The sequence below is a fragment of the Ictalurus punctatus genome, chromosome 1 (assembly GCF_001660625.3).
Source record: "Ictalurus punctatus breed USDA103 chromosome 1, Coco_2.0, whole genome shotgun sequence".
In the NCBI taxonomy this organism is placed as follows: Eukaryota; Metazoa; Chordata; class Actinopteri; order Siluriformes; family Ictaluridae; genus Ictalurus; species Ictalurus punctatus.
The window spans coordinates 4275593-4295259 of NC_030416.2; the positions used below are offsets into that span (position 1 = coordinate 4275593).

Consider the following 19667-nt stretch of genomic DNA (forward strand, 5'->3'; position numbering starts at 1 on the left):
TGACATACTCGACTAATTGGGTGAAGGTATGTGTGGTTCTCCGGAGCCGTCCTTTGATGAGGACTGACCTCCTTTGAAGTCACTTCAATGATAACATGATGCAGGGACTTGTCCTGTCTGTTCCACCTCGATTTATGAGGGCGTCGATCGTCACGACACATTCTCGTCCTGTGGGGTGTGAAAGAAGGTCAGGTCCTGAGCAGTCTTAAGTCCTAGCGGTCTCTCAATCTCACTTAAATAAAAATGTCTGTTTTGTTTCCTCTGGACCATTATAAAGACACCACTACAAAGGCTAATTCTTTTGAGTGTGACCATTTTAATACTGAGATGTTCCCTATGCAAAAGCAGGACAGCAATCCAAGATGCATCAACAGAGGTGACCCAGTTACTTAATCCACGAGCCGCAAATAAACTACCACCCGTGACGTTGATTCATTTCGTTGTTTTTATGTTGCCTTCAGATATAAAAAGCAAGCTGTCGAATGCATGAACTTCCAATTACAGCCAAAACAAATTGGCTTGTCTGAGAATGCTTGCCTTACTTAGTGTATGCTACACAAACAGAGATGTAGAGAGCAGTGCAAGGAATGTACCATAGACCCCCTGGAGGTACGTCAAGTCTAACAACATGCACAACAATAATAGGTGAGAACGGGGCCAGCTCACATGAGGCAAATGGAAAAGAGTGTATAAATAACTGTATTTGAACTCATAAATCAAGCTGATTGAACGACTTCTGAAAGAAAACCCCAAACATAAATCAGGTTCCTGTATTATTTAGTGATCATGCAGTATGGTATCAAGAACACCATTAAGCACACCAGTGGTAAGAAATAATTTGATACTAAGGTAATATATATACACTACACATACAAAGGAGTCGCGGTGTCAAAACCATTGTACGTACCCAAATCCAGGAGCCAGACTTTGCAATTTTCAGTGTGTCCACTCGTTGATTTCATATGATACATGGGACTTAAGGATAAAAGTGAGCTCAGGCTGTGCGCCATACTCAAAGGAGGTGTGGGTGCACGGCGTGTACTGAACGGTTTAACTGAAAACTGAAAATCGCCTGACACATCACGAATGGTGGAAGGAAAGGGAATGTGAGAGCAAAGTGTAGGGTTGTGCTAAGTGGAGAGACAGAGGGAGGGAGGAAGGGAGGGATAGAGAGAGAGAGAGGGGAAGGGAGGGAGGGAGGTAGCGAGAAAGAGGTGGTTGCTGAAGAAAAAGAAGAGGAGGGGGAGGAGGAGGAGAAAGAACATGCAAGACACTTTCCACTCTTGATGTTTAAGTGCTTAATATTGAAAATCTCTTTATTATGATCTTCACCAAACCATTCAGTGAGTCCTCGTGCTCTGTGGACATGGCATGGTCCGGCAAGAGACCACTCCCATCAGGATACAAAGGTTTCATCATAAGATAAACCAGAAGAACTAGGAAGAACTAGAATTTTAGGTTAGCAGAAGGTTTTCTGGGGATTTGTTTCAAAGAATGTTCCATCTGCCGATTTTTCTGGGTGTTCTGAGAATATCCGCAGACATTTGCAGCAAACGTTCATAGACATTCCTATAATGTGGTTACAAAACTTTTGTAGGTGAAAACATTGCTAACAAGAAAATCCTAGCAGGCAGAGAGAGAACGATTTTTTGACAACAGTCCCAACCACTTGGGTTCTATTGGCTCATAAGAGCAAGGCTTCCTAGGTCATATAGATGACGTTGTCAACCACTGCTTTAGCTGAAAAAGCAGAAGAGTGTAGATTTATAGGTTGCTTCCGTGTCGCCGTAGCAAGAAGTCAAGAACCGTGAATGCTATGACTTGAGGGGCATCTCTGGGAACGTTCACGGTAACATTACATGAGCAATATTCTCATACATTTTTAAGCAAAAACCATTAATACAGCAGTTTATTTCGAATGCTACAGAAATCTTATGGTCTAACTTTTTTCAAACCAGTTGAATACTTATTACGTGTTCTAACAAGGTTCTTTCTTAGCCAGGTGGCAGGTTGCTGATCACTGGACTAGAGTAAGACTGGCGGATTTGGGTAATATCAGGTCACAGCAGCATTTCACCTACACAGACAAGCGCCTCACTGACGAGTGATGGCCGATTAGTGCAGGAATATAGTAATGTCATAGTGAGGAGCACAAAGGTCCTCCTGTTGAAGGGTGTGTTTGGCTGGTTCCAGTGCCTGGGCTGTGGCCAGTAGGACTTCTTCCTGTTGCTGAATGAACACACACACAAGGCTCCTTTGCCACTCCTTCCAGCACCAATCAACATTCAGGGAAGGATTTGCCTTTGGTTCCACAGAGTGACTAGCATGAATCATGTAGCATGCTGCTACACCCCCAGTTGTGAAAAAAAAAAAAAAAAATCAATGCGATGTTCCAGATCTATGGACTGTCTCTTTTTACACATTCTATAAATATTAACTGGCCCTTGCTAAGAGAGCCCAATCTGTGACCTTTCTCACGACTGCGGTCAAGAGATACACAGTCTTTCGATGACAGAATGAGAACCTGAACCGGGGCAACCCTAGTTCTCTGATTCTGTAGCTGTAGGCAGAACGTAGATAAAATTACACCCTGAAATGCCATGTATACTTTTTAGGGTTGTAAGGTGGACGTTAATTAAGCAGGCAAGTCATGGAGGGTCTGCAAGGCCAACAAACACTTGAGATTCCACAAGTTCTTCGTTGCATTTAACAGCTGTGATGTTTGTGAATGTTCGAGAAATATGTCAGAGTATGAAAAACTAATCAGCTAACCAGCGCTCGATCTTCAATTCTTCTAGTCCATAAGATCAAAACCTTGCAAGACTCCACTGATTATGCTGGTTAAAATCCTTCACTACTTTTACCTTTCCTGTGATGCCAAAGATGTTAAGATTTTTGCCTCTTTCCATTAGCATTTCCCCAATTATGCCATTCTTCTGTATTACCTGAATCCATTTGACTATTCTCTGTCTACAAAGCTGGACTTTGTGACAAAAAAAACAACAAAACACAATAACTTTCCCACCTCCCACTCCAATAATGGCCGATTTCTATAACAGACCATGAAATAACTTGTTCTCCATGTCAGATTTTACGATGATGATCCTCTAATGATGGACTTCTGATTAGTGGAAATTGCAGCTACCTTATTGGTGGCTTATAGGCAAGAATTGTAGCATTCAAATTCCATTTTTAATTAATCATTCATTTCAATTCATAATTGTTTAAAATTAAACTAAAGATTTTCATTTTAAAAACTATCTGGCGGTATCCAAACGTTGTCACTGGCTGTCTTTGGTTACCATGGCACTAAATCATCTGTAATTTATTGTAATTTGTAAACCGTCATTTATTCCTATTTTTTGATTATACCGTTTATCTAAAAAGATATTACTCGTGTTCCTAAATACCGCCCAATGACAGGGGAACGATGGGAAAGGACGCAACTTGGCTGACAAATAAAATATATCTAAGCATTTTAAGCTGACATATGTGCTATCTCTTTAAAATACGGAACACAAAATGAGCCCTAAAATTACAACTTTAATAGTTCTCAGAAAAAAAATTGCTCTGCTAGAAAATCACTATGAATGGGAAACAAGCTCTTAGTCAGTATCTTGATTCTTTTCAACACTGTGTTCTACAATGAACAGGAAACCTCGCTCGCAATAGCTTCATCACAATGACAGTCCAGTCATCCCTTTAGAGCTGACCCCAGATGCCTACGCTTGGTAACTGTGCCAATTAATGCACCTGACTTCCTCTTTGTTAGAAAAGTCTGAGCAAGCAGAGTGCTTTACACGATTTACTGACTCACCGACATGACAGTACACTGCTCGATTCGTACTGGGACATGTGGTCATAAATGCTTAGAAAGCATGAACGTGTTAAGACAGCATATATATATATATATATATATATATATATATATATATATATATATATATATATATATATACAAACACACACACACACACACACACACACAATTTGCTATTCTATCTTTTGACCTTCTGGATTATTGGAAATACCCTGGAGTCATTTGATGGATGCCAAAGGTTGCCATATGACACAATGTCTTCAGGGTGTACTGCATTGGGAAGCATTCAGTGGTGAATTATGACTAGGGGGGTTATGTTCACAGTATGATAGCCAAGTCTAAAAATGATCGTGGATTCCCAGCACCATGTGTATCATGTGATGGTTGATCTGACTACATTATATTACCAGACCTACAAATAAACCTTTGCCCATTTTGCATAGGAGGAATAATTGACAGTTTTTTGGAACGCTCTGATATTAACTGACACCGTCTGGAAGCCCTGCCCCCTGCCGAATCTCACGTTCTTTCAAGTAGGGCATTCTTGTTTCTGTCAAAGCGAATGGAGTATGTTTTGAGTTCACTAATGATCTCAGAGGACACTTGACATGTGTGGATGTGTGGACATTAGACAACAGACTTGTAAGAGAAATATAGGGAAAATATGCTGCTGTGTTCTTTTCACAATTGTCACTGCTGTCAAGCAGTTCCCGACTGCACATCTAATAATACTGTTACAAAACCCAACCTATCCTACCCCTCCAACCCCCAACCAAGCAGGGGGGGGGGGGGGGGGGGGGGATCAACATCATACAAGCCAAGTTGGGACAAGTGTTTTTAATCTGCTCCCTACTTATGAAGACTTGAAAAGTCTCTTCATTTACGATATAGAGTACAACAAACTAGCCCCAGCTTCATGGAGCATGTTCACCATCGTATTGACTATCCAACAAGTACAACTGCAAGTCACACAGTATATGACTGAAATACACCAGAACACTCAAAATTCACTGATCCTGCTTTTATAAACCTACACAGAATGTAGAGAATTATCAGGCTACTAAAGGTTGGTAGTCTGAGTCATCACTGAAACAGCTGGAATCCTCCTACACCAGTAAGGACCTGCCTGTGTGGAAAGCCCCTCAAGGCTATGGAATGATGAAATACTTTCTGAAGACTGGACATTACAGATGCTATTATGGGGTCAAAAGAGTGGAACATCAAACACCACAAAGCTGAGTCAAGAAATTCATCTCACAACGGCTTTAACTAGAATGCCAATAAAGAAGGGGTGGGGTCCGATCTTGTCTGTAAAGGGCTAGTGTGGCTGCAGGTTTTCATTCCAACCAAGTAGAAGAGACACCTAAAAAACTAAGATCACCTGATTTAACAGGTAGAGTCAGGTGTGGCACCAACACTTTGAGGGTAAGATTGGACAACCAATCTTGAATTACGCTTTAAATCCTGAAGCTCATCTTTCAGAAACATGCTCTGTAAAGATGTACAACAAAACCCTGTGCATAACCCTCAATCGATCCTAGCAACTAAACAGGACTCTTTGGTGAAAATCCATCGGTCTTACCTTTATGGTTGAAGATCCCCTCCATCTCCATGCTGCTGCGGGAGTGGGCAATGCAGAGCATGGCGCTGGGCACCAAGCCTTCCTGGGCAGGCGAGCGGTCGGTGGTGCGCACCAGGCACCAATCGGGTTTGTCCTGAGACCTCTCCAGCACCTCCACCGTCTGACCTCGCCTCACGCTCAGCTCTGATCCGTTGCTGGCCATGAAGTCGTGGATGACCACCGTCAACTCGCAGCCACCAGACAGCTGTGGAAGACAGCGAGATGCCTCCACTGAGAATTTAAATCAGAAAAGTGTTGCAGAACGGCTCAATCCTGATCTCAGGTTACTGTCTGTGTGGAGTTTTGCATGTTCTCCTTGTGTTTGAGTGGGTTTCCTGCAGTTTCTCCGGTTTCCTCAGAGCATTGGCTACTCTAAACTACCCCTAGATGTGTGCATAGTGCCCTGTGATGGATTGACATCCCATCCACACTGTATTAACGCCGTGCAACCTAGTATTCCTGGGACAGGCTCTGGATCCACCAGGGACTGCCAGTTAATGAAGATGAATGAATGACTGATGAATCATATATTAAGACTGGGAAAATGTCTTGGATGCCTTCTATTACTTGTTAGCAAAATTAGGCTTGTAGCTTTAGTGCAAACATCGGACATCATACATATCTTGGTTGATGGAATACAGTTCTGATAAGCAGGAAATTTTGTAAATGTGATTTTTGATGTATTGTTCCTTGATGGTCTTTCAAAATCATGACATGTCCAACCATGGAGTATACAGCTTAGGCTAAAAGGAGTTGATTTTAAAAAATTGTTCATTATTTCCTTTTTAAAAAGCATCACATTCCAAAAGCCATGTTGCATATTATAGAATCCTGCAACTGTTAAATCGTTCGGTACAGAACCTAGATGAGCCATTTAAAAATAGCACTTCATAAGGCAAGTTCATTCAACATGGACTGTACACGTACAATAAACAATTTCAATGTGATGATCACCAAATGATATTATTATTATTATTATTATTATTATTATTATTATTATTATTTATTTTATTTTTTTTATTTGGAGTCAGTGAATCATTTCAATTCAAATCAATTGTTCACAAACAAGATTCAGTGTTTGATTCAATCACATACCCACTGGTAATGTGGCATAGCCAGCGAGCAGAGGAGGTGTGCCACAGACGCTGAGCTTTTACACTCCATATCTTCAGCTTCTCGGATCCACATTAAATATCAAAAAAAAAAAAAAGCTTTCATATCTACCATTAAATTCCTTGCGCATTGTGACGGCAGGCTAAAAGCAAAGGAACGCAGCGTTCCTCTCCATCATCTGCTCTCACTGCCTGGTCCTTCAGCATGCTGTTGGAGGCTGATGACACGTCTCAGCGTCGCCGCGGCGACAGCATCGCACGCTTTCCGAGACGGCGGAGCCATTTAAAGGAGCGGGAGGCTAATTAAAACTGTGCATCTGTGATGCGCACGGCTGGCCCTGACCTTTTCACCTCACCGCATATGGTGTAGACCAGCGTGACACTGATATAGAGCGTCTGTGCTTATAGCTGTATGGATTCATGAAGACATTCAAAAGTAAAAAAAGAAATATATAAATATAAATTCCAAAAATGGGAGGGAATGACACAAAGAGTCACACAGACATGCTGTCACGTTAGAGATGGTAATAAGTACTTGTGTGTGTGTCTATGTATAGTGGAAACAGAGCTCACCAAGACTTTGTGCTCTTGTTATGTATGTTTTGCACATGATCAATTCAGACATTTGAAATGAGTCATTTAAGGTTCAATGAGTCATTCTTTTTGTTCAGTTTTGTTCATTTTTGTGTCTGGGCGGGTGTGAGTCAGTGAATCCTATCATTTACAAATGAGCTTCAGTGTTTGAGTCAGTGAATCATTTTGTTCATGAACAAGAATCAGTGTTTGAGTCAATTAATTGTCTTGTTCATGAACGAAAATCAGTGTTTCAGTTAGTGTATACTTTTGTTCACAGACATGATTCAGTGTTTGAGTTAGACTATACTTTCGTTCATGAATAAGGGAATCATTTTGTTCATGAACGAGAATCAGTGTTTGAGTCAGTGAATCATTTGGTTCATGAGCTAAATTCACTGTTTGTGTCATCTGCAAGATTCGGTATTTGAGTAAGTGAATCCTTTTTGTCCATGAATAAGATTCTGTGTTTGAGTGAGTGAATTGTTTTGTTCACAAACAAGATTTGGTTTTTGAGTCAGTGAATGCTCCAAGATTCAATTCGTCACTGAACACTTTGTTGAGTCCTGTTTGACTCAGCAATTCAGTCAGTGAATCCTTTTGAATCTATAAGCTGAATGAACTCAAATATGTTTCTGAGACCTTGTATATGTGTGTGCAGATACGTAACTATACACTGACCTAGCATGAGTGTGTGAAGGGGTGCATGTGCATAAGAAAGAACCTTCACATATATAGATATGGAAGTGTGTGTTAGATTTGCTGTAGCCAGCAAACCTACCTAGCGCAGGTTTTATAATGTATGTGTGCCTAGGTGTGCATTTAATTAAGTTTGTGCACACAGGGGACTGCGCGTGTGAGTGTGTGTGCAGAGTGGAAGGCTTGCGATGCTGATCGGGTGACAAAAACAAGTCTGTGGGAGAGGCGAGCTGAGCCAGAGAGTGGGTGGAAGAACGTCTGTGCTGTGAGGAGAAACTCCAGCTACGGCAGCAACTCCATCTCCAGGTGCTTATTTTGCTAGCTGACTTCAGCTTGCTATATTATAGGCGCATGCAGACATCCACAGAAAATCGGAGATCAGAACTAATTCGCCTTTTAGCCCAATACATCTAGAACCTTTCCAGGAGGACCCTTCGTTTCCTGTGACAATAAATTCGTGAAATGTGCTTCATTGTGGCCGGTGTGTGTCTTCACACTCACCTTGTCACTGTCCAGGGTGTTCTGGGAGGTGCGGGATGCGATGGAGATCGTGTCTGGCTGGCTGCTCACATCGCCCTGACTGTCCAGCTCCTCCCCCTCTCTGTGATTGGTTAAGATAGCCATCAGTCAGGAAAGTGAAAACATTCCCCTTAAAAAGATCTGTCTGTACCTGTATTTGATATTTGCTGTCTGTCTATCTATCTGTCTGCCTCCCACTTTTTCTATCCATCTGTCAATCTATATCTATATCTCACTCTGTCTCTCTCTCTCTTTCTCCCAGTATGTCTGTCACAATTTTTATCAATCTGTCTGTCTGCGCCTGTGGTGACAAAGTTACGGTGTTGTACCTTCTTCCCTTCAGTCTTGCTCCTGTGGTAGTTTTGGGGATGTGGATGGGTTCTTTCAGAGCCCCCCGCAGGTGAATGGTACGTTCCTGAATCACCTCACGCACGTGTTTGATCCACTCCTGCTTATTCTCAATACTGGAGGCCTGTCAGTGCAAGTTGCATACACACACATACACACACACACACATCCTTAATTTACGATGTAGACTTGAGTGGTTACATACGTATCATAAGAGTGTGTTTATGTGTGTGTGTGTGTGTGTGTGTGTGTGTGTGTGTGTGTGTGTGTGTGTGTATACGCGCTTGCATTTGAATATGACTCATCAGTCTTAACAGGCCTTTAGCCCACGCAGCCGTTATATAAGCGTAAAATTATGTACAGATAACTCCTGAAAGTTTTTCAGTACTGCAAAAGACAAAAAAAAAAAAAAAAAAGATGGTTTCAGCTTTAGTGTATCTGCCCTAAAGCCACCTCCCACCTTCAGGACGATCTTGTTGTCTGAGGTAGGCGTGCGCCCGACCCAGAGTGCAAATTTACACGGATCTCCTTCCACGTGCTCCGTCACTCCCAATACGGAGGTCTAAAGAGAAAGAGAGAGAGAGACAGCACGAGAGAGAGAGAGAGAGAGAGAGAGAGAGAGAGAGAGAGAGAGAGAGATTTTCATCCAAATGGCTCATTTTGGTTACATTTTTTTGAGGACTATGAATTATACATGAATTTTATTCTCTCAAACAGTACAATTTGGTGTAGGGTCATTCCATCTCAAGTGGTCCAATAATTGCAAAGTTGGTTGCTTGACCGTTTTTAAAGTTTCGAACTTGTTTTTTATTTTGAGTGACTACCTCTAGGTATTGGCATTGCAAAACCACCAGTTTTTTGTTTTTTTTTTGTAGTTGTTTTTGTTTATACAGCTCAAAATCTCGGCTCAGGATGGGTCTAGCTCCTTGGAACAAAAACTGATCTCTAGGGTACATTACACGGTAAATGTACATATATAAACATTCTGCACGTTCATGTTCCTTAGACTTAGAACTTGTGTCCAATCGTAACACTTAAGATGGCTCATAGTTCCACATTTAGGGTCAGTTTATAATGGGAAGGGTTCGAGTCTAAGTCTTAATTTTTTTAGGGGGTACCTAGGTAAGTATAGTATGCACGCAGAACATTTCAGGTTTGAGACTTCTCTTTATTTTTTGTTACGGGGCAAGAAAATGCAATTTTTAAAAAAGTTCCCTCATTTCTGGGTTGAATATCTCTGGAGGGGGACCAGATACGAATCTGAAATTTTCACAAAAGTAAGTCCTCTATAATAGCATTCTGCTGTAAAAATTGTGAGGTCGAGGTTGGAGGTGAACTCTGCAGGACAGTAGACCTCATGAACCAGATTTGAAGAACCAGCCTGATCTATCATGTCGGTACAGGTATACAGTTTGTATGTGTGAATAGATTTTTATCCAAATATGGAAGCACAGTGTTCGGTTGGGTGTTTTACAAATTAACAGAGCTGTGGTGTTGTTTCTCCTGTGCTAAAAGCGGCAAGTTGTAAGTAACAGGTCAGAAGTTGAAATATATAAACGTTATAAATAAGAGTGAAAAATAATAAATCTGTTTATCATATTATTTAATTTAAAGATGTGGCTCAAATGACGTCAATAATGCTAGAAATGAGAGCGCGCAGCATGGAAGCTCATGCCCATCAACAAAGCCCTTCTCATATCTGGCTCAATGGCCAGAAATTTCAGGAAGGATTTTTTCAGTTTGTCCAAAAACAAGTCTGTGAGCTGCCACGTGCACTTAAAACCAGCTGAGCAGGACTGGGTATTGACGGGGAACCCGGTGGAATTCACTCTTTCACAGTGCAAGGATTTTATATCAATTTTGTATATCTTTAAAAGTAAAAAAAAAAAAAAACAAAATAACTGCAGGACTAGTAAAGTATATTTGGCTTGCTTTCTTTACTGTCTGACTCACTGTTCTTGCCATTTTCATAATTACATTTTTTAAAATTTTTAAAAAATGTAACCCGAGGAATGAGAGGCCGTACCAGTAGCTTGCTTTTGTAGAGGTACTTGCTCCTGCCGTTGGAGTCTTTGACATCTTTGCTGAAGATGAGAGACATCTCAAACAGGAAGAGGTGGCGATCTCGGCCCTTGCGGATCAGCGTCTTCGGGTCCCACACCTGAAAAGACTCCTGCAGGATGAGCTCGCCCTGAGACTCGAGATTCTCATCAAAACCTGCAGTCAGAGTGTGAATGAGAGAGAGAGAGAGAGAATGAGAGAGAGAGAAAGTTAGAGAGAAAGATGGAGAGAGAAAGCAAAGGGGAGAGGGAAAGAATGTTACAGAAAGAAAGAGACAGTGAAAGAAAGAAAGAGAAGAAGAGAGGGGAAAAGAGATAGAAGAAGCAAGATAGTGATGAAGAGGGAATGAGATATGAGAAGAGATGGAGAGAGAGAAAGAGATGGAGACAGAGAGAAATGGAGAGATGAAGGGAAAGAAAGAGAAAATAAGACGGAGAGCGAGATGGAGAGACAGAGAGACAGACAGAGGGAAAGAGACATGGATAGAGAGAACAAGAAGGTGGAAACAGGGAAAGGGACATGGCAAGAGGGAAAGAAGAACAAAGAGAACGACAAATGAGTTAGAAAGAGAGATGGAGAGAAGGAGAGATGAAAAGAGAGAGGTATATAATGAGGGAAAGAAATGGACAGAGAGAGAGAGAGAGAGGATTGAGAAAGAAGAAAAAGATGAAGAGGAGAACGAGTGATTGAGAGAGAAATATGGAGAAATGTAAATAGAGAAGGAGAGAGGAAAAGACAAAGACAGATGGAAAGATAAAATGAAGTGATGAGAGAAAGAAAGAAGAAGAAAGAGAAAGGCAGAATAACAAAAATGAGATGCATAGAGATAGAGATAGATGGCGACAAAGTCTCTGTTAATAACTTTTTGTGCATTGTGAAAGTGTGTGTGTACTGAATGTGTGTGTGTGTATGTGTGTGTGTGTGTTGCACTGACCTTCTAGCATGCTGAGGTGCATGGCATCGTTGGCTTTCTTGGGCACGCTGAGCATGACCTCCAGGCCATCCTTGATCTCACCTTTGCCCTCCTCACAACATGTCAGAAGCTCCTACACACACACACACACACACACACACACAATTCAACAGTGCTGTGGTATAATCCTAATAAAGCAATAAGACTCATACTGATGAGATTCTAATTAGTGTTTTGTAGACCGGTTGGAAGTGTGTTGTTTTGTGTAGATCTTGGACACACACACACACACACACACACACACACACACACACACACACACACACATGCGCACACAGCTTGGTGGCATTGTCTGGCCCACCCACCTTGAGGAGCAGCTGGTACTTGGTGATTCTCTGCACAGGTTTAATGAGATAGGAGGAGATGGAGTTTGCCAGCCTGTGTCTCTGCTGGATCTCCTATGCACACACACACACACACACACACACACACACTCATGTCAGAAAGAAATACAGCCTAACTGAAGCGAACAATGTCCCTGTCCAAAAACAGCCGAGAGATGAACAGCATGGAGGTGGAGCCAGCGGGTCAGATGGGGTGTCGGTGCTGGGATGATTGACAGGTGAGGGTTCTTGCAAGGTCTCGACCATATTCTCCTCCAGATGGAGAAAGCTTTCTAAAGCTTTCTAAAAAATTATACTGTGTTGTTGGTGGAACCAGTGCTATAAATGTAAAATTGTTTGTTGCTGACATTTTGTCCCAAGGGTGGGCAAACTTTTGCACTTGAACACAGATAAGGAAAAAAATGGAGAACGTTTGTGGCGGGAGCACGAGTAGCAGTTCGACATCAATTTTAGAAGACGATGGAAAATATATATATATATATATATATATATATATATATATATATATATATATATATATATATATATATATATATATATATATTTTTTAAGCGAGGTTGGACCTCCGTGCTCATTTCGCTACGTTCGTCTCCTAGGGACCTGAGTCAGGTGCGAGTCCGCTAGAGTTCAGCAGGCTAGGTCATGCGTGATCCCGAATTACTTCTGGGAATTTTCCGGTCACCATAGGTATGCGATGAGTTTGTGTAAAAGAACAGCTATAATTACACTTACGTCAAAGTATGAGCTGGCGTGATCCAAGATGAGCTGTGTGGAGTCCGGCTTGTTCTTACAGTAGTTCACGTACATCTGGAACTTGTCCGCCTGTAGGAGACAACAATGCAATGTTGCAAACAAAACTGCTGAATTCAATTCTGATTGATTGGAAGGTATTAATTCATTTTCTATAAGAGCAGCTTAGGTAGTAGTTCTGGCTGCAAGGCAAATCACAGGATTACGCACACCGATCGGCCATAACATTAAAACCACCTTGCACGGACTCCACAAGATCCACAATTTAAAATTGTAATGTGGTAAATCTCTTTGGGGTGTGCTGTTGGGAAAATAATCAACTTCAACTGTCATTAATGATTTTCTTATTACAGCCTGCCCCCAAATGTTGAGTCCTTTAGTCATGTATTCTGAGTGACTCAGATTCTCTCGAGACTGAAAACTGGACTCACACCGCTCAGTCCCACAAGGTCTGTCCAGACTCTCCCACTAAACACTCACCCACGTGACGAAGCAGTGGCCGACATCTTCAGGCAGCTGCTCGTATTTCTCCAGCTCTTTCAGGAAAATGCTAGAACAGAACAATAAAAAAAAGGGTTAAAAAACATTTTTGTTTTGTTTTTTTTAAGTAAAAATTTAAACCAAGGGTTACACTTCAGGCGTTTAAGGACACTTACTTTTGGTGGAACTCATAGAGGTCCTGCATGTTGCCGAAGATGATGTGCTCTTTGTTGACGATCCTCGGTGGAATCTCCTCCACACCGCTGGTCATCTCCCAAAAATACGTCTGCAACAGCACACCAAAAGGTTTCTTCTTGCTATGTTTGTACTTTTATAACAAGTTCATCTCTGCTCTCTTTTCCTACAACACTTTCCTTCCTCCCAAAGAGAGTCAAGTAAAAAGGGAGGAAAACGGTCTTCCTAGTGGACAACATGGCTCTATGAGGATGCGGGTTTGGAAGGTCATTATGCCTAGACGGAATGTCTAACAAGGTGGATCGTACTAGGTCTACACTAGTTGTTATGGACATCAGGACCTTTAGGGTCGCAAACGTTAGAAATCCGTTCTTCCGTATTCTTCTTCAGTATTCCATTCATTTCTCTAGAAAATATTTGCTAGTCTCATCCCTGCTGAAAAAAAATAATGTCAATAGAAACCATCATTGAAATTCTAATGGTTTCCACTACAAATACCATTAAAAACCATCAACTAACCATTACCGGTCCACTATATATTACATACCACCAATATAAGGCAAAAAATTACCAGTAGAGAGGGACCATTAGAATTTCCATTAAAAACCAATACAATTCCAATTATAACCATTAAAACCAGGAATGATATTTCATATAACAGGATGGAGTGTGTTAGAGCCTTGAAAAAACAAGATAGGTGTATCGTTGTCCTTTTCCTGACATGATGGAATATGCTAGTTCTTTGCTAACAAGGTGGAGTATAGTGATATTTTTCCCAATATGATGACACATACCCGTTATTTTACAAGACCAAGGGATCGAATAGTTCTTTAGACAGCACTGTATAGCATATACAGTACTGTAGACTATGCTAGTTCTGTGGCTAAGAGCCTGGAGTAACCAAGATCATTTTGTAGCCTGCAGGTAAGTATGCTAGTCCTTTTGCTAGCCAAATTGAGTCTGATGGTCTTTCATTTCAACAGGGTGTTTATTAGAACCTTTGAAAACCACATCAGAGTATTGCAGTCCTTTTCCTGGCGTGCTGGAATATGCTTGCATTTCTTCAAATAGGGTGGGGTACGCTAATATTTTACCAAATATAATAAAGTATGCTCATAACTTTTGCAATAACCAAGGGATCTACAGTAATAGTTCTATGGACAACAACCCTGCTGAAAAAAAACCCCCAAAAACAATATAAACCCTCCCAGAAATTCTAATGGTTTCCATTACAAATATCTTTACAAACCATCAGCTAACCATTAAAACCATGAACATTAATAGGCCTTAGTGGCATCCACTAGACATCACATGGCACCAATAGAAGGCAACAAATTACCAGTAGAGACCCAGAGGGATCATTACAGTTTCCATTAAAACCAATACAATTCCCATTATAACCATTAAAAATTCTATGAGAGTTTCTATTGTTTGCTCCATTGCAGCTAAGTATGGTAGTCATTTTACTAGGATAATTAGGTCTGATTGTCGAACAGCTAATTTTTTTTTAAAGCAGATGTACTACAGTCCTTTTTCCTGGCATGCTGGAATATGCTAGTCTTTTTGCTAACAAGGTGGAGCGTGTTAGTATTTCTTCGATATTCAGTGAAGCATGATCGTCTTTTTGCAGGACCAGATAGTTCTTTGGACAACAAGCTAGACTATGCTTGTTACTTTTGGGTAAGAGGGCAAATTACACTAAGAGGCTAGACAAAGCTAGCTTTTGTTAGCATATTAGGCAAATTGAGTCCGAGGATCTTTCAGATAACCAGGTGGAGTGTATCAGGTCCACAAAACCAAACAGGACTAACATAGTCCTTTTCCAGGCATGCTGGGATATGCTAGTCTTTTTGCTTATCCTTTTTGATAGACTAGATAACAGAGTAGACTATGGTGGTACTTGTGCTAAGAGGGCAAAATACTAAGAGGCTGGAATAAACTAGCTCATTTCCTACAATTAAGTATGCTAGTCCTTTTGCTAGGCTGACAATCTTTCACATAACAGCGTGGACAGTACTAGCGTCTTTAAAAACAACGAAGGAGTATCAAAGTTCTTTTTCTGAAGTATGCTAGTTCTTTGGTGATCTGGTGATAGTTAATTAATTAATTAATTATTTTTTTATGAGGGCAGATTACGCTAGTTCTTGCTACTTCAGTTCACTGGATAAGAGCATCTTGCAAGATGGAGTGTACCGGCTTCTTTAAAAACAGATACTACAGTCCTGTTGCCGAGAACGTAGCCGTACTCACGTCCATGCACTCGTGCAGGTCTCTGACGTAGGCCTTCTCTGTCTGAATCAGCTCGGCCATTATGAACCTACACAGGAGGGCACAACAGACACGCAGACAGATTTGTGAGGCAATTGTATTTCGAAAAAACATGGCGCTATAGCTCTGGGAACGGCTCTGCACTTCATAAGAGCTGAGCTGCTGTGGTTAGCTTTGACGAGAAATGAAAATTATACGTATCCACGTCCGAGTGCTCGTTTCAGCGGATATGGTAGTGTGTCTATTTCAGGACTCATTGGGTTCTTGGTGTGTGTGTGTGTTAAAGCAGACGTACTCTTTTCGCCGAGCCGACCTGCGCTTCTCTTCATTGAGCTCATGATTGGCGTCTCGGAGCTTGACCTCAGCTCCAGGCGCGCTCGCCGAAATGATGTCCAGCTGCAAGTCTCTGCTCTGAAGACACACAACATAGATTTTTTTATGCATATAAAATAAAATGAAATCCTTTGAATGCTCTATTCACCACATGCACTATTTCTTTTTCACAAATGACATCATTAACAATGAAAATGCACATCTTTCCAGAAATACGCACACACACACACACACACACACACACACACACACACACACACATACACACACACGTGTCCTAATCACCTTGTTGGAATCTGAGGATATCCCCAGCGCTTTTTCCAGACAGCAGTGGTATTTGTCCATACGGAGCGAGAAGTCGTGGTAGCGCTTGTCCACTGATACCACCCATTTCTTGATCTCGCCCGCATGGGAGTGGCCCTTTTCACAAAAGCCGTCTGCCAGCTGGATCAACAGCTTCACCCGCTCTTTGGTTTGCTAGAGAGAGAGAGAGAGAGAGAGAGAGAGAGGAAGAGAATGAGAGCTAGAGACATGTACTGATTTCTCAGCACTAGTGAACTCTACAGCTCAGCCTGATTTCCACCAACCGCAGCCCCCAAAACAGAAAACCCTCAAATGAATTCTCATTAGTTATTTAAATGTTGATCTTTGCTTGCTTTTTCGTTCACGTCACGTGATTGTGTTTACCACAGTCACGTGTACTTGTTTCGGTTTCAGCCCTGCCTCAGCCCCAGTCTTATCGTTGGTTTGCTACCCTAACGTGTTCACCTGTTCTGTGTTTCAATTTGATTTGTTCGTCAATTTCTACCCCTCTGTTCGCTTATCTCGTTGTAAAAGCTTTCGATTATCAGTTTTCCGAATCCTACCTCTTTTTTGGATGTTCCTGTTTTGATGTTGCCCTCCTGTGGATTTATTTCCCAAACAAATATCATTCCTCGTTTATTTATCCACCTTTGTTTCCGCCTCCAGTAACCACACGCTGCAGTATTTATACTCTTATGTAGTATTCTGCACTGCATTCAGTGTTGCACATCTAAGCCTCATCATTATGGCGGAATTCGTGATTTTCGTGATTCACGTGAACGAAACTAGCATGTTATCAGGCTTGTTAGGACCATTTGTTGCTTTATAGCTAAAAGCATCCATGTGCAAGCGTCAAAACTTTTATTACTACGTGTTTTTCAAATAAATACTACTCGAGTACGAGACAGATTCATTCCGCTTTCGGTCATTGTACTTTTTAGTATTTTGAACAATATTTAATATCACAAATCAGTGTTGTGATGTAACTAACTTAATTTTGATTGGTTGACTGACCAAAAGTTTACATAACAGGACATGTTTTGGTCCTCTTATACCACAGCAATTTGCCACCCACTGATATATTAAGCATAAACTGAAAGCAATTCACTTTAATATCTGATATTATAATAATGCTGATATAATTGGCCTGACTCATTTTCACTCACTCACACACACACACACACACCTTAGCTGTGATCTGAAACTCCTCATGCTCCTTCAGCAGCTCCTGTGTGTGCTGGATGCTGGAGCCTGTCGATGTGTGCGTGGACAAGTAGAAGTCGCCCGTATCGTGGATCCACTCCAGAGCCTAAAACAGAGAAAAATGTGTGTGTGTGTGTGTGTGTGTGTGTGTGTGTGTGTGTGTGTGTGTGTGTGTGTGAGAGAGAGAGAGAGAGGCATTTTGAGGTGTCCAGTAGAGGGAGCTCTCAACCTAAACACAATTCTGTTAAGATTCCTGGTCAGACGTACATTTTTCACCTGTATCGACATGCAATTATTACATCACACCTTTAATTCCCAGTTTGTAACGTACGCCTACCGTGTAGCTACTTCATATCTTTATTTTCCCAAACACACCTATCATGCCTATCACATCAGGTCACTTGCAGGGGAACTTTGTTACTTGGATACAACTGAAGTCAGCTGACTAAACTTTAAAAATAAAAGTATCATAAAAAATAATAAAAAAGAAAGAAGGGAACTAAAATGCTAATACTATTACTGTTTGTGCCCTTCACAATAATAACATTGCAAAATATACGCTGAATAATCCAATGCATTTATTAAAGAAATACAACACCGTAGTATGTAGCTTCTGAAAGGCAGTACTAAATGATCTTTAAACAAAATAATAACAATTTACACCGATCATCCTGTTCAAAAGTTAACCCCCCCCCCCCCTTCCCTCGCCCTAAACTCTTAACGTATCGTGTTGCCGTCTTGAGCATCAGTGAACGTTTGCACCTTTTGTAATAGTCGTGTACCCTCAGTGTGAAAAGATCCCTCAGTGTGAAAAGATAGAACTCAACATCATATAGCCGCTGTTAGAAAGGGCTCAAATATGCAGAAGATGCTGTGAAAGCAAAGAAGGTGCAGGACCTGGAGGATTTTTTTCTGAAGAACAGTGGGCAATTTAACTGCTCAGAACTAACAGGGGACCTGTGAACACATCGGGATCACAAAACATCATATCGTTGATCATATATAATCCAGATAGCTCAAACGGTATTAAGAATCGAGCGTGTGTAAACTTTTGACCTGGTTCATTGGTGTATATTCGGTTATTATTGTGTCTTGTGGACTATACGGTATGTAAACATCTGTTGTGTGCAGTAGCTCCATGCAGCGGTACTAAATAAAAAATATATATATATATATATATATATATATATATATATATATATATATATATATATATATATATATATATGCTATTTTTATAATCCCTCTTTTTTTGTTTTACTTACATTTATTTATTTTTAATTATTAGCATTTTGCAGATTCATATATAAACGTATGACCTAAACTGTTGAACAGCCTACTCAGATAATAGAAACACTATGAGGATAAAGAGTACAGTGTATATGCGGGGGAAAGAAATTCCTCATTAGTGAGATCACACTTGGCCAGTAAAACCGACAGTGATCCTATGAAGTATGAATCAAATCCTATTCAGAAGAGTAGAAGTTAAACTATGTAAACATGCAGGACTGTGTGGAGTGTGTGTGTGTGTGTGTGTGTGTGTGCGCAGACCGGAGAATCTCCTCAACTATAATTATCCATGCTTTAAGAACAGGGCCTGTAATTGTAGCTGCGGTGGAGACGATTCCTGTGTAGAACATGCCTATTCCTGGATCTCTGCGATCCCTAATTACTACAATTCCATAACATTTACTCTACCTGCAGTTGTGTCCAAAAGTTTGCAAACCCCTTGCAGAATCTGCTAAATCGTAATCCTGTTAAAAAAATATGAGGGATCTGTGGGCAGATTAACCTGCCCACTGCTCTTCGGAAAAATCCTCCAGGTCCTGCACATTAATTGCTGTCCTCAGTGATGGATCTCAAAATCATATAGCCTGCTGGAAAGGGGTCAAATATGCAGAATATGCAGAGAATGTGCAGGATCCTGGAGGATTTTTCTGAAGAACAGTGGGTAGTTTAACTGCTCAGGCCAAACAAGGGACTAGTGAACAACCATCACAAAACATAAACAGTCATGGATCATCCAGGTAACGACACACAGTGTTAATAATCAAGCATATGTAAA

At 41.0% G+C, this 19667-nt stretch overlaps 1 protein-coding gene across 5 annotated transcripts in view; it reads right to left on the reverse strand.

Annotated features, from left to right (window-relative positions):
* The window catches only part of triob (trio Rho guanine nucleotide exchange factor b), a 132211-nt gene that overhangs the window by 25883 nt on the left and 86661 nt on the right, over nt 1-19667 (reverse strand). For all 5 annotated transcript variants that reach the window (XM_053679489.1, XM_053679483.1, XM_053679486.1 and 2 more), the window contains 14 exons: nt 17586-17708; nt 16382-16573; nt 16059-16174; nt 15746-15812; nt 13477-13586; nt 13301-13370; nt 12803-12892; nt 12032-12124; nt 11688-11799; nt 10719-10909; nt 9153-9254; nt 8674-8816; nt 8327-8426; nt 5403-5646 (listed from right to left, as the gene is read on the reverse strand). In XM_053679489.1, the coding sequence (XP_053535464.1) occupies nt 5403-5646; nt 8327-8426; nt 8674-8816; nt 9153-9254; nt 10719-10909; nt 11688-11799; nt 12032-12124; nt 12803-12892; nt 13301-13370; nt 13477-13586; nt 15746-15812; nt 16059-16174; nt 16382-16573; nt 17586-17708 (1753 nt within the window). The remainder of the gene's footprint in view (nt 1-5402; nt 5647-8326; nt 8427-8673; nt 8817-9152; nt 9255-10718; nt 10910-11687; nt 11800-12031; nt 12125-12802; nt 12893-13300; nt 13371-13476; nt 13587-15745; nt 15813-16058; nt 16175-16381; nt 16574-17585; nt 17709-19667) is intronic.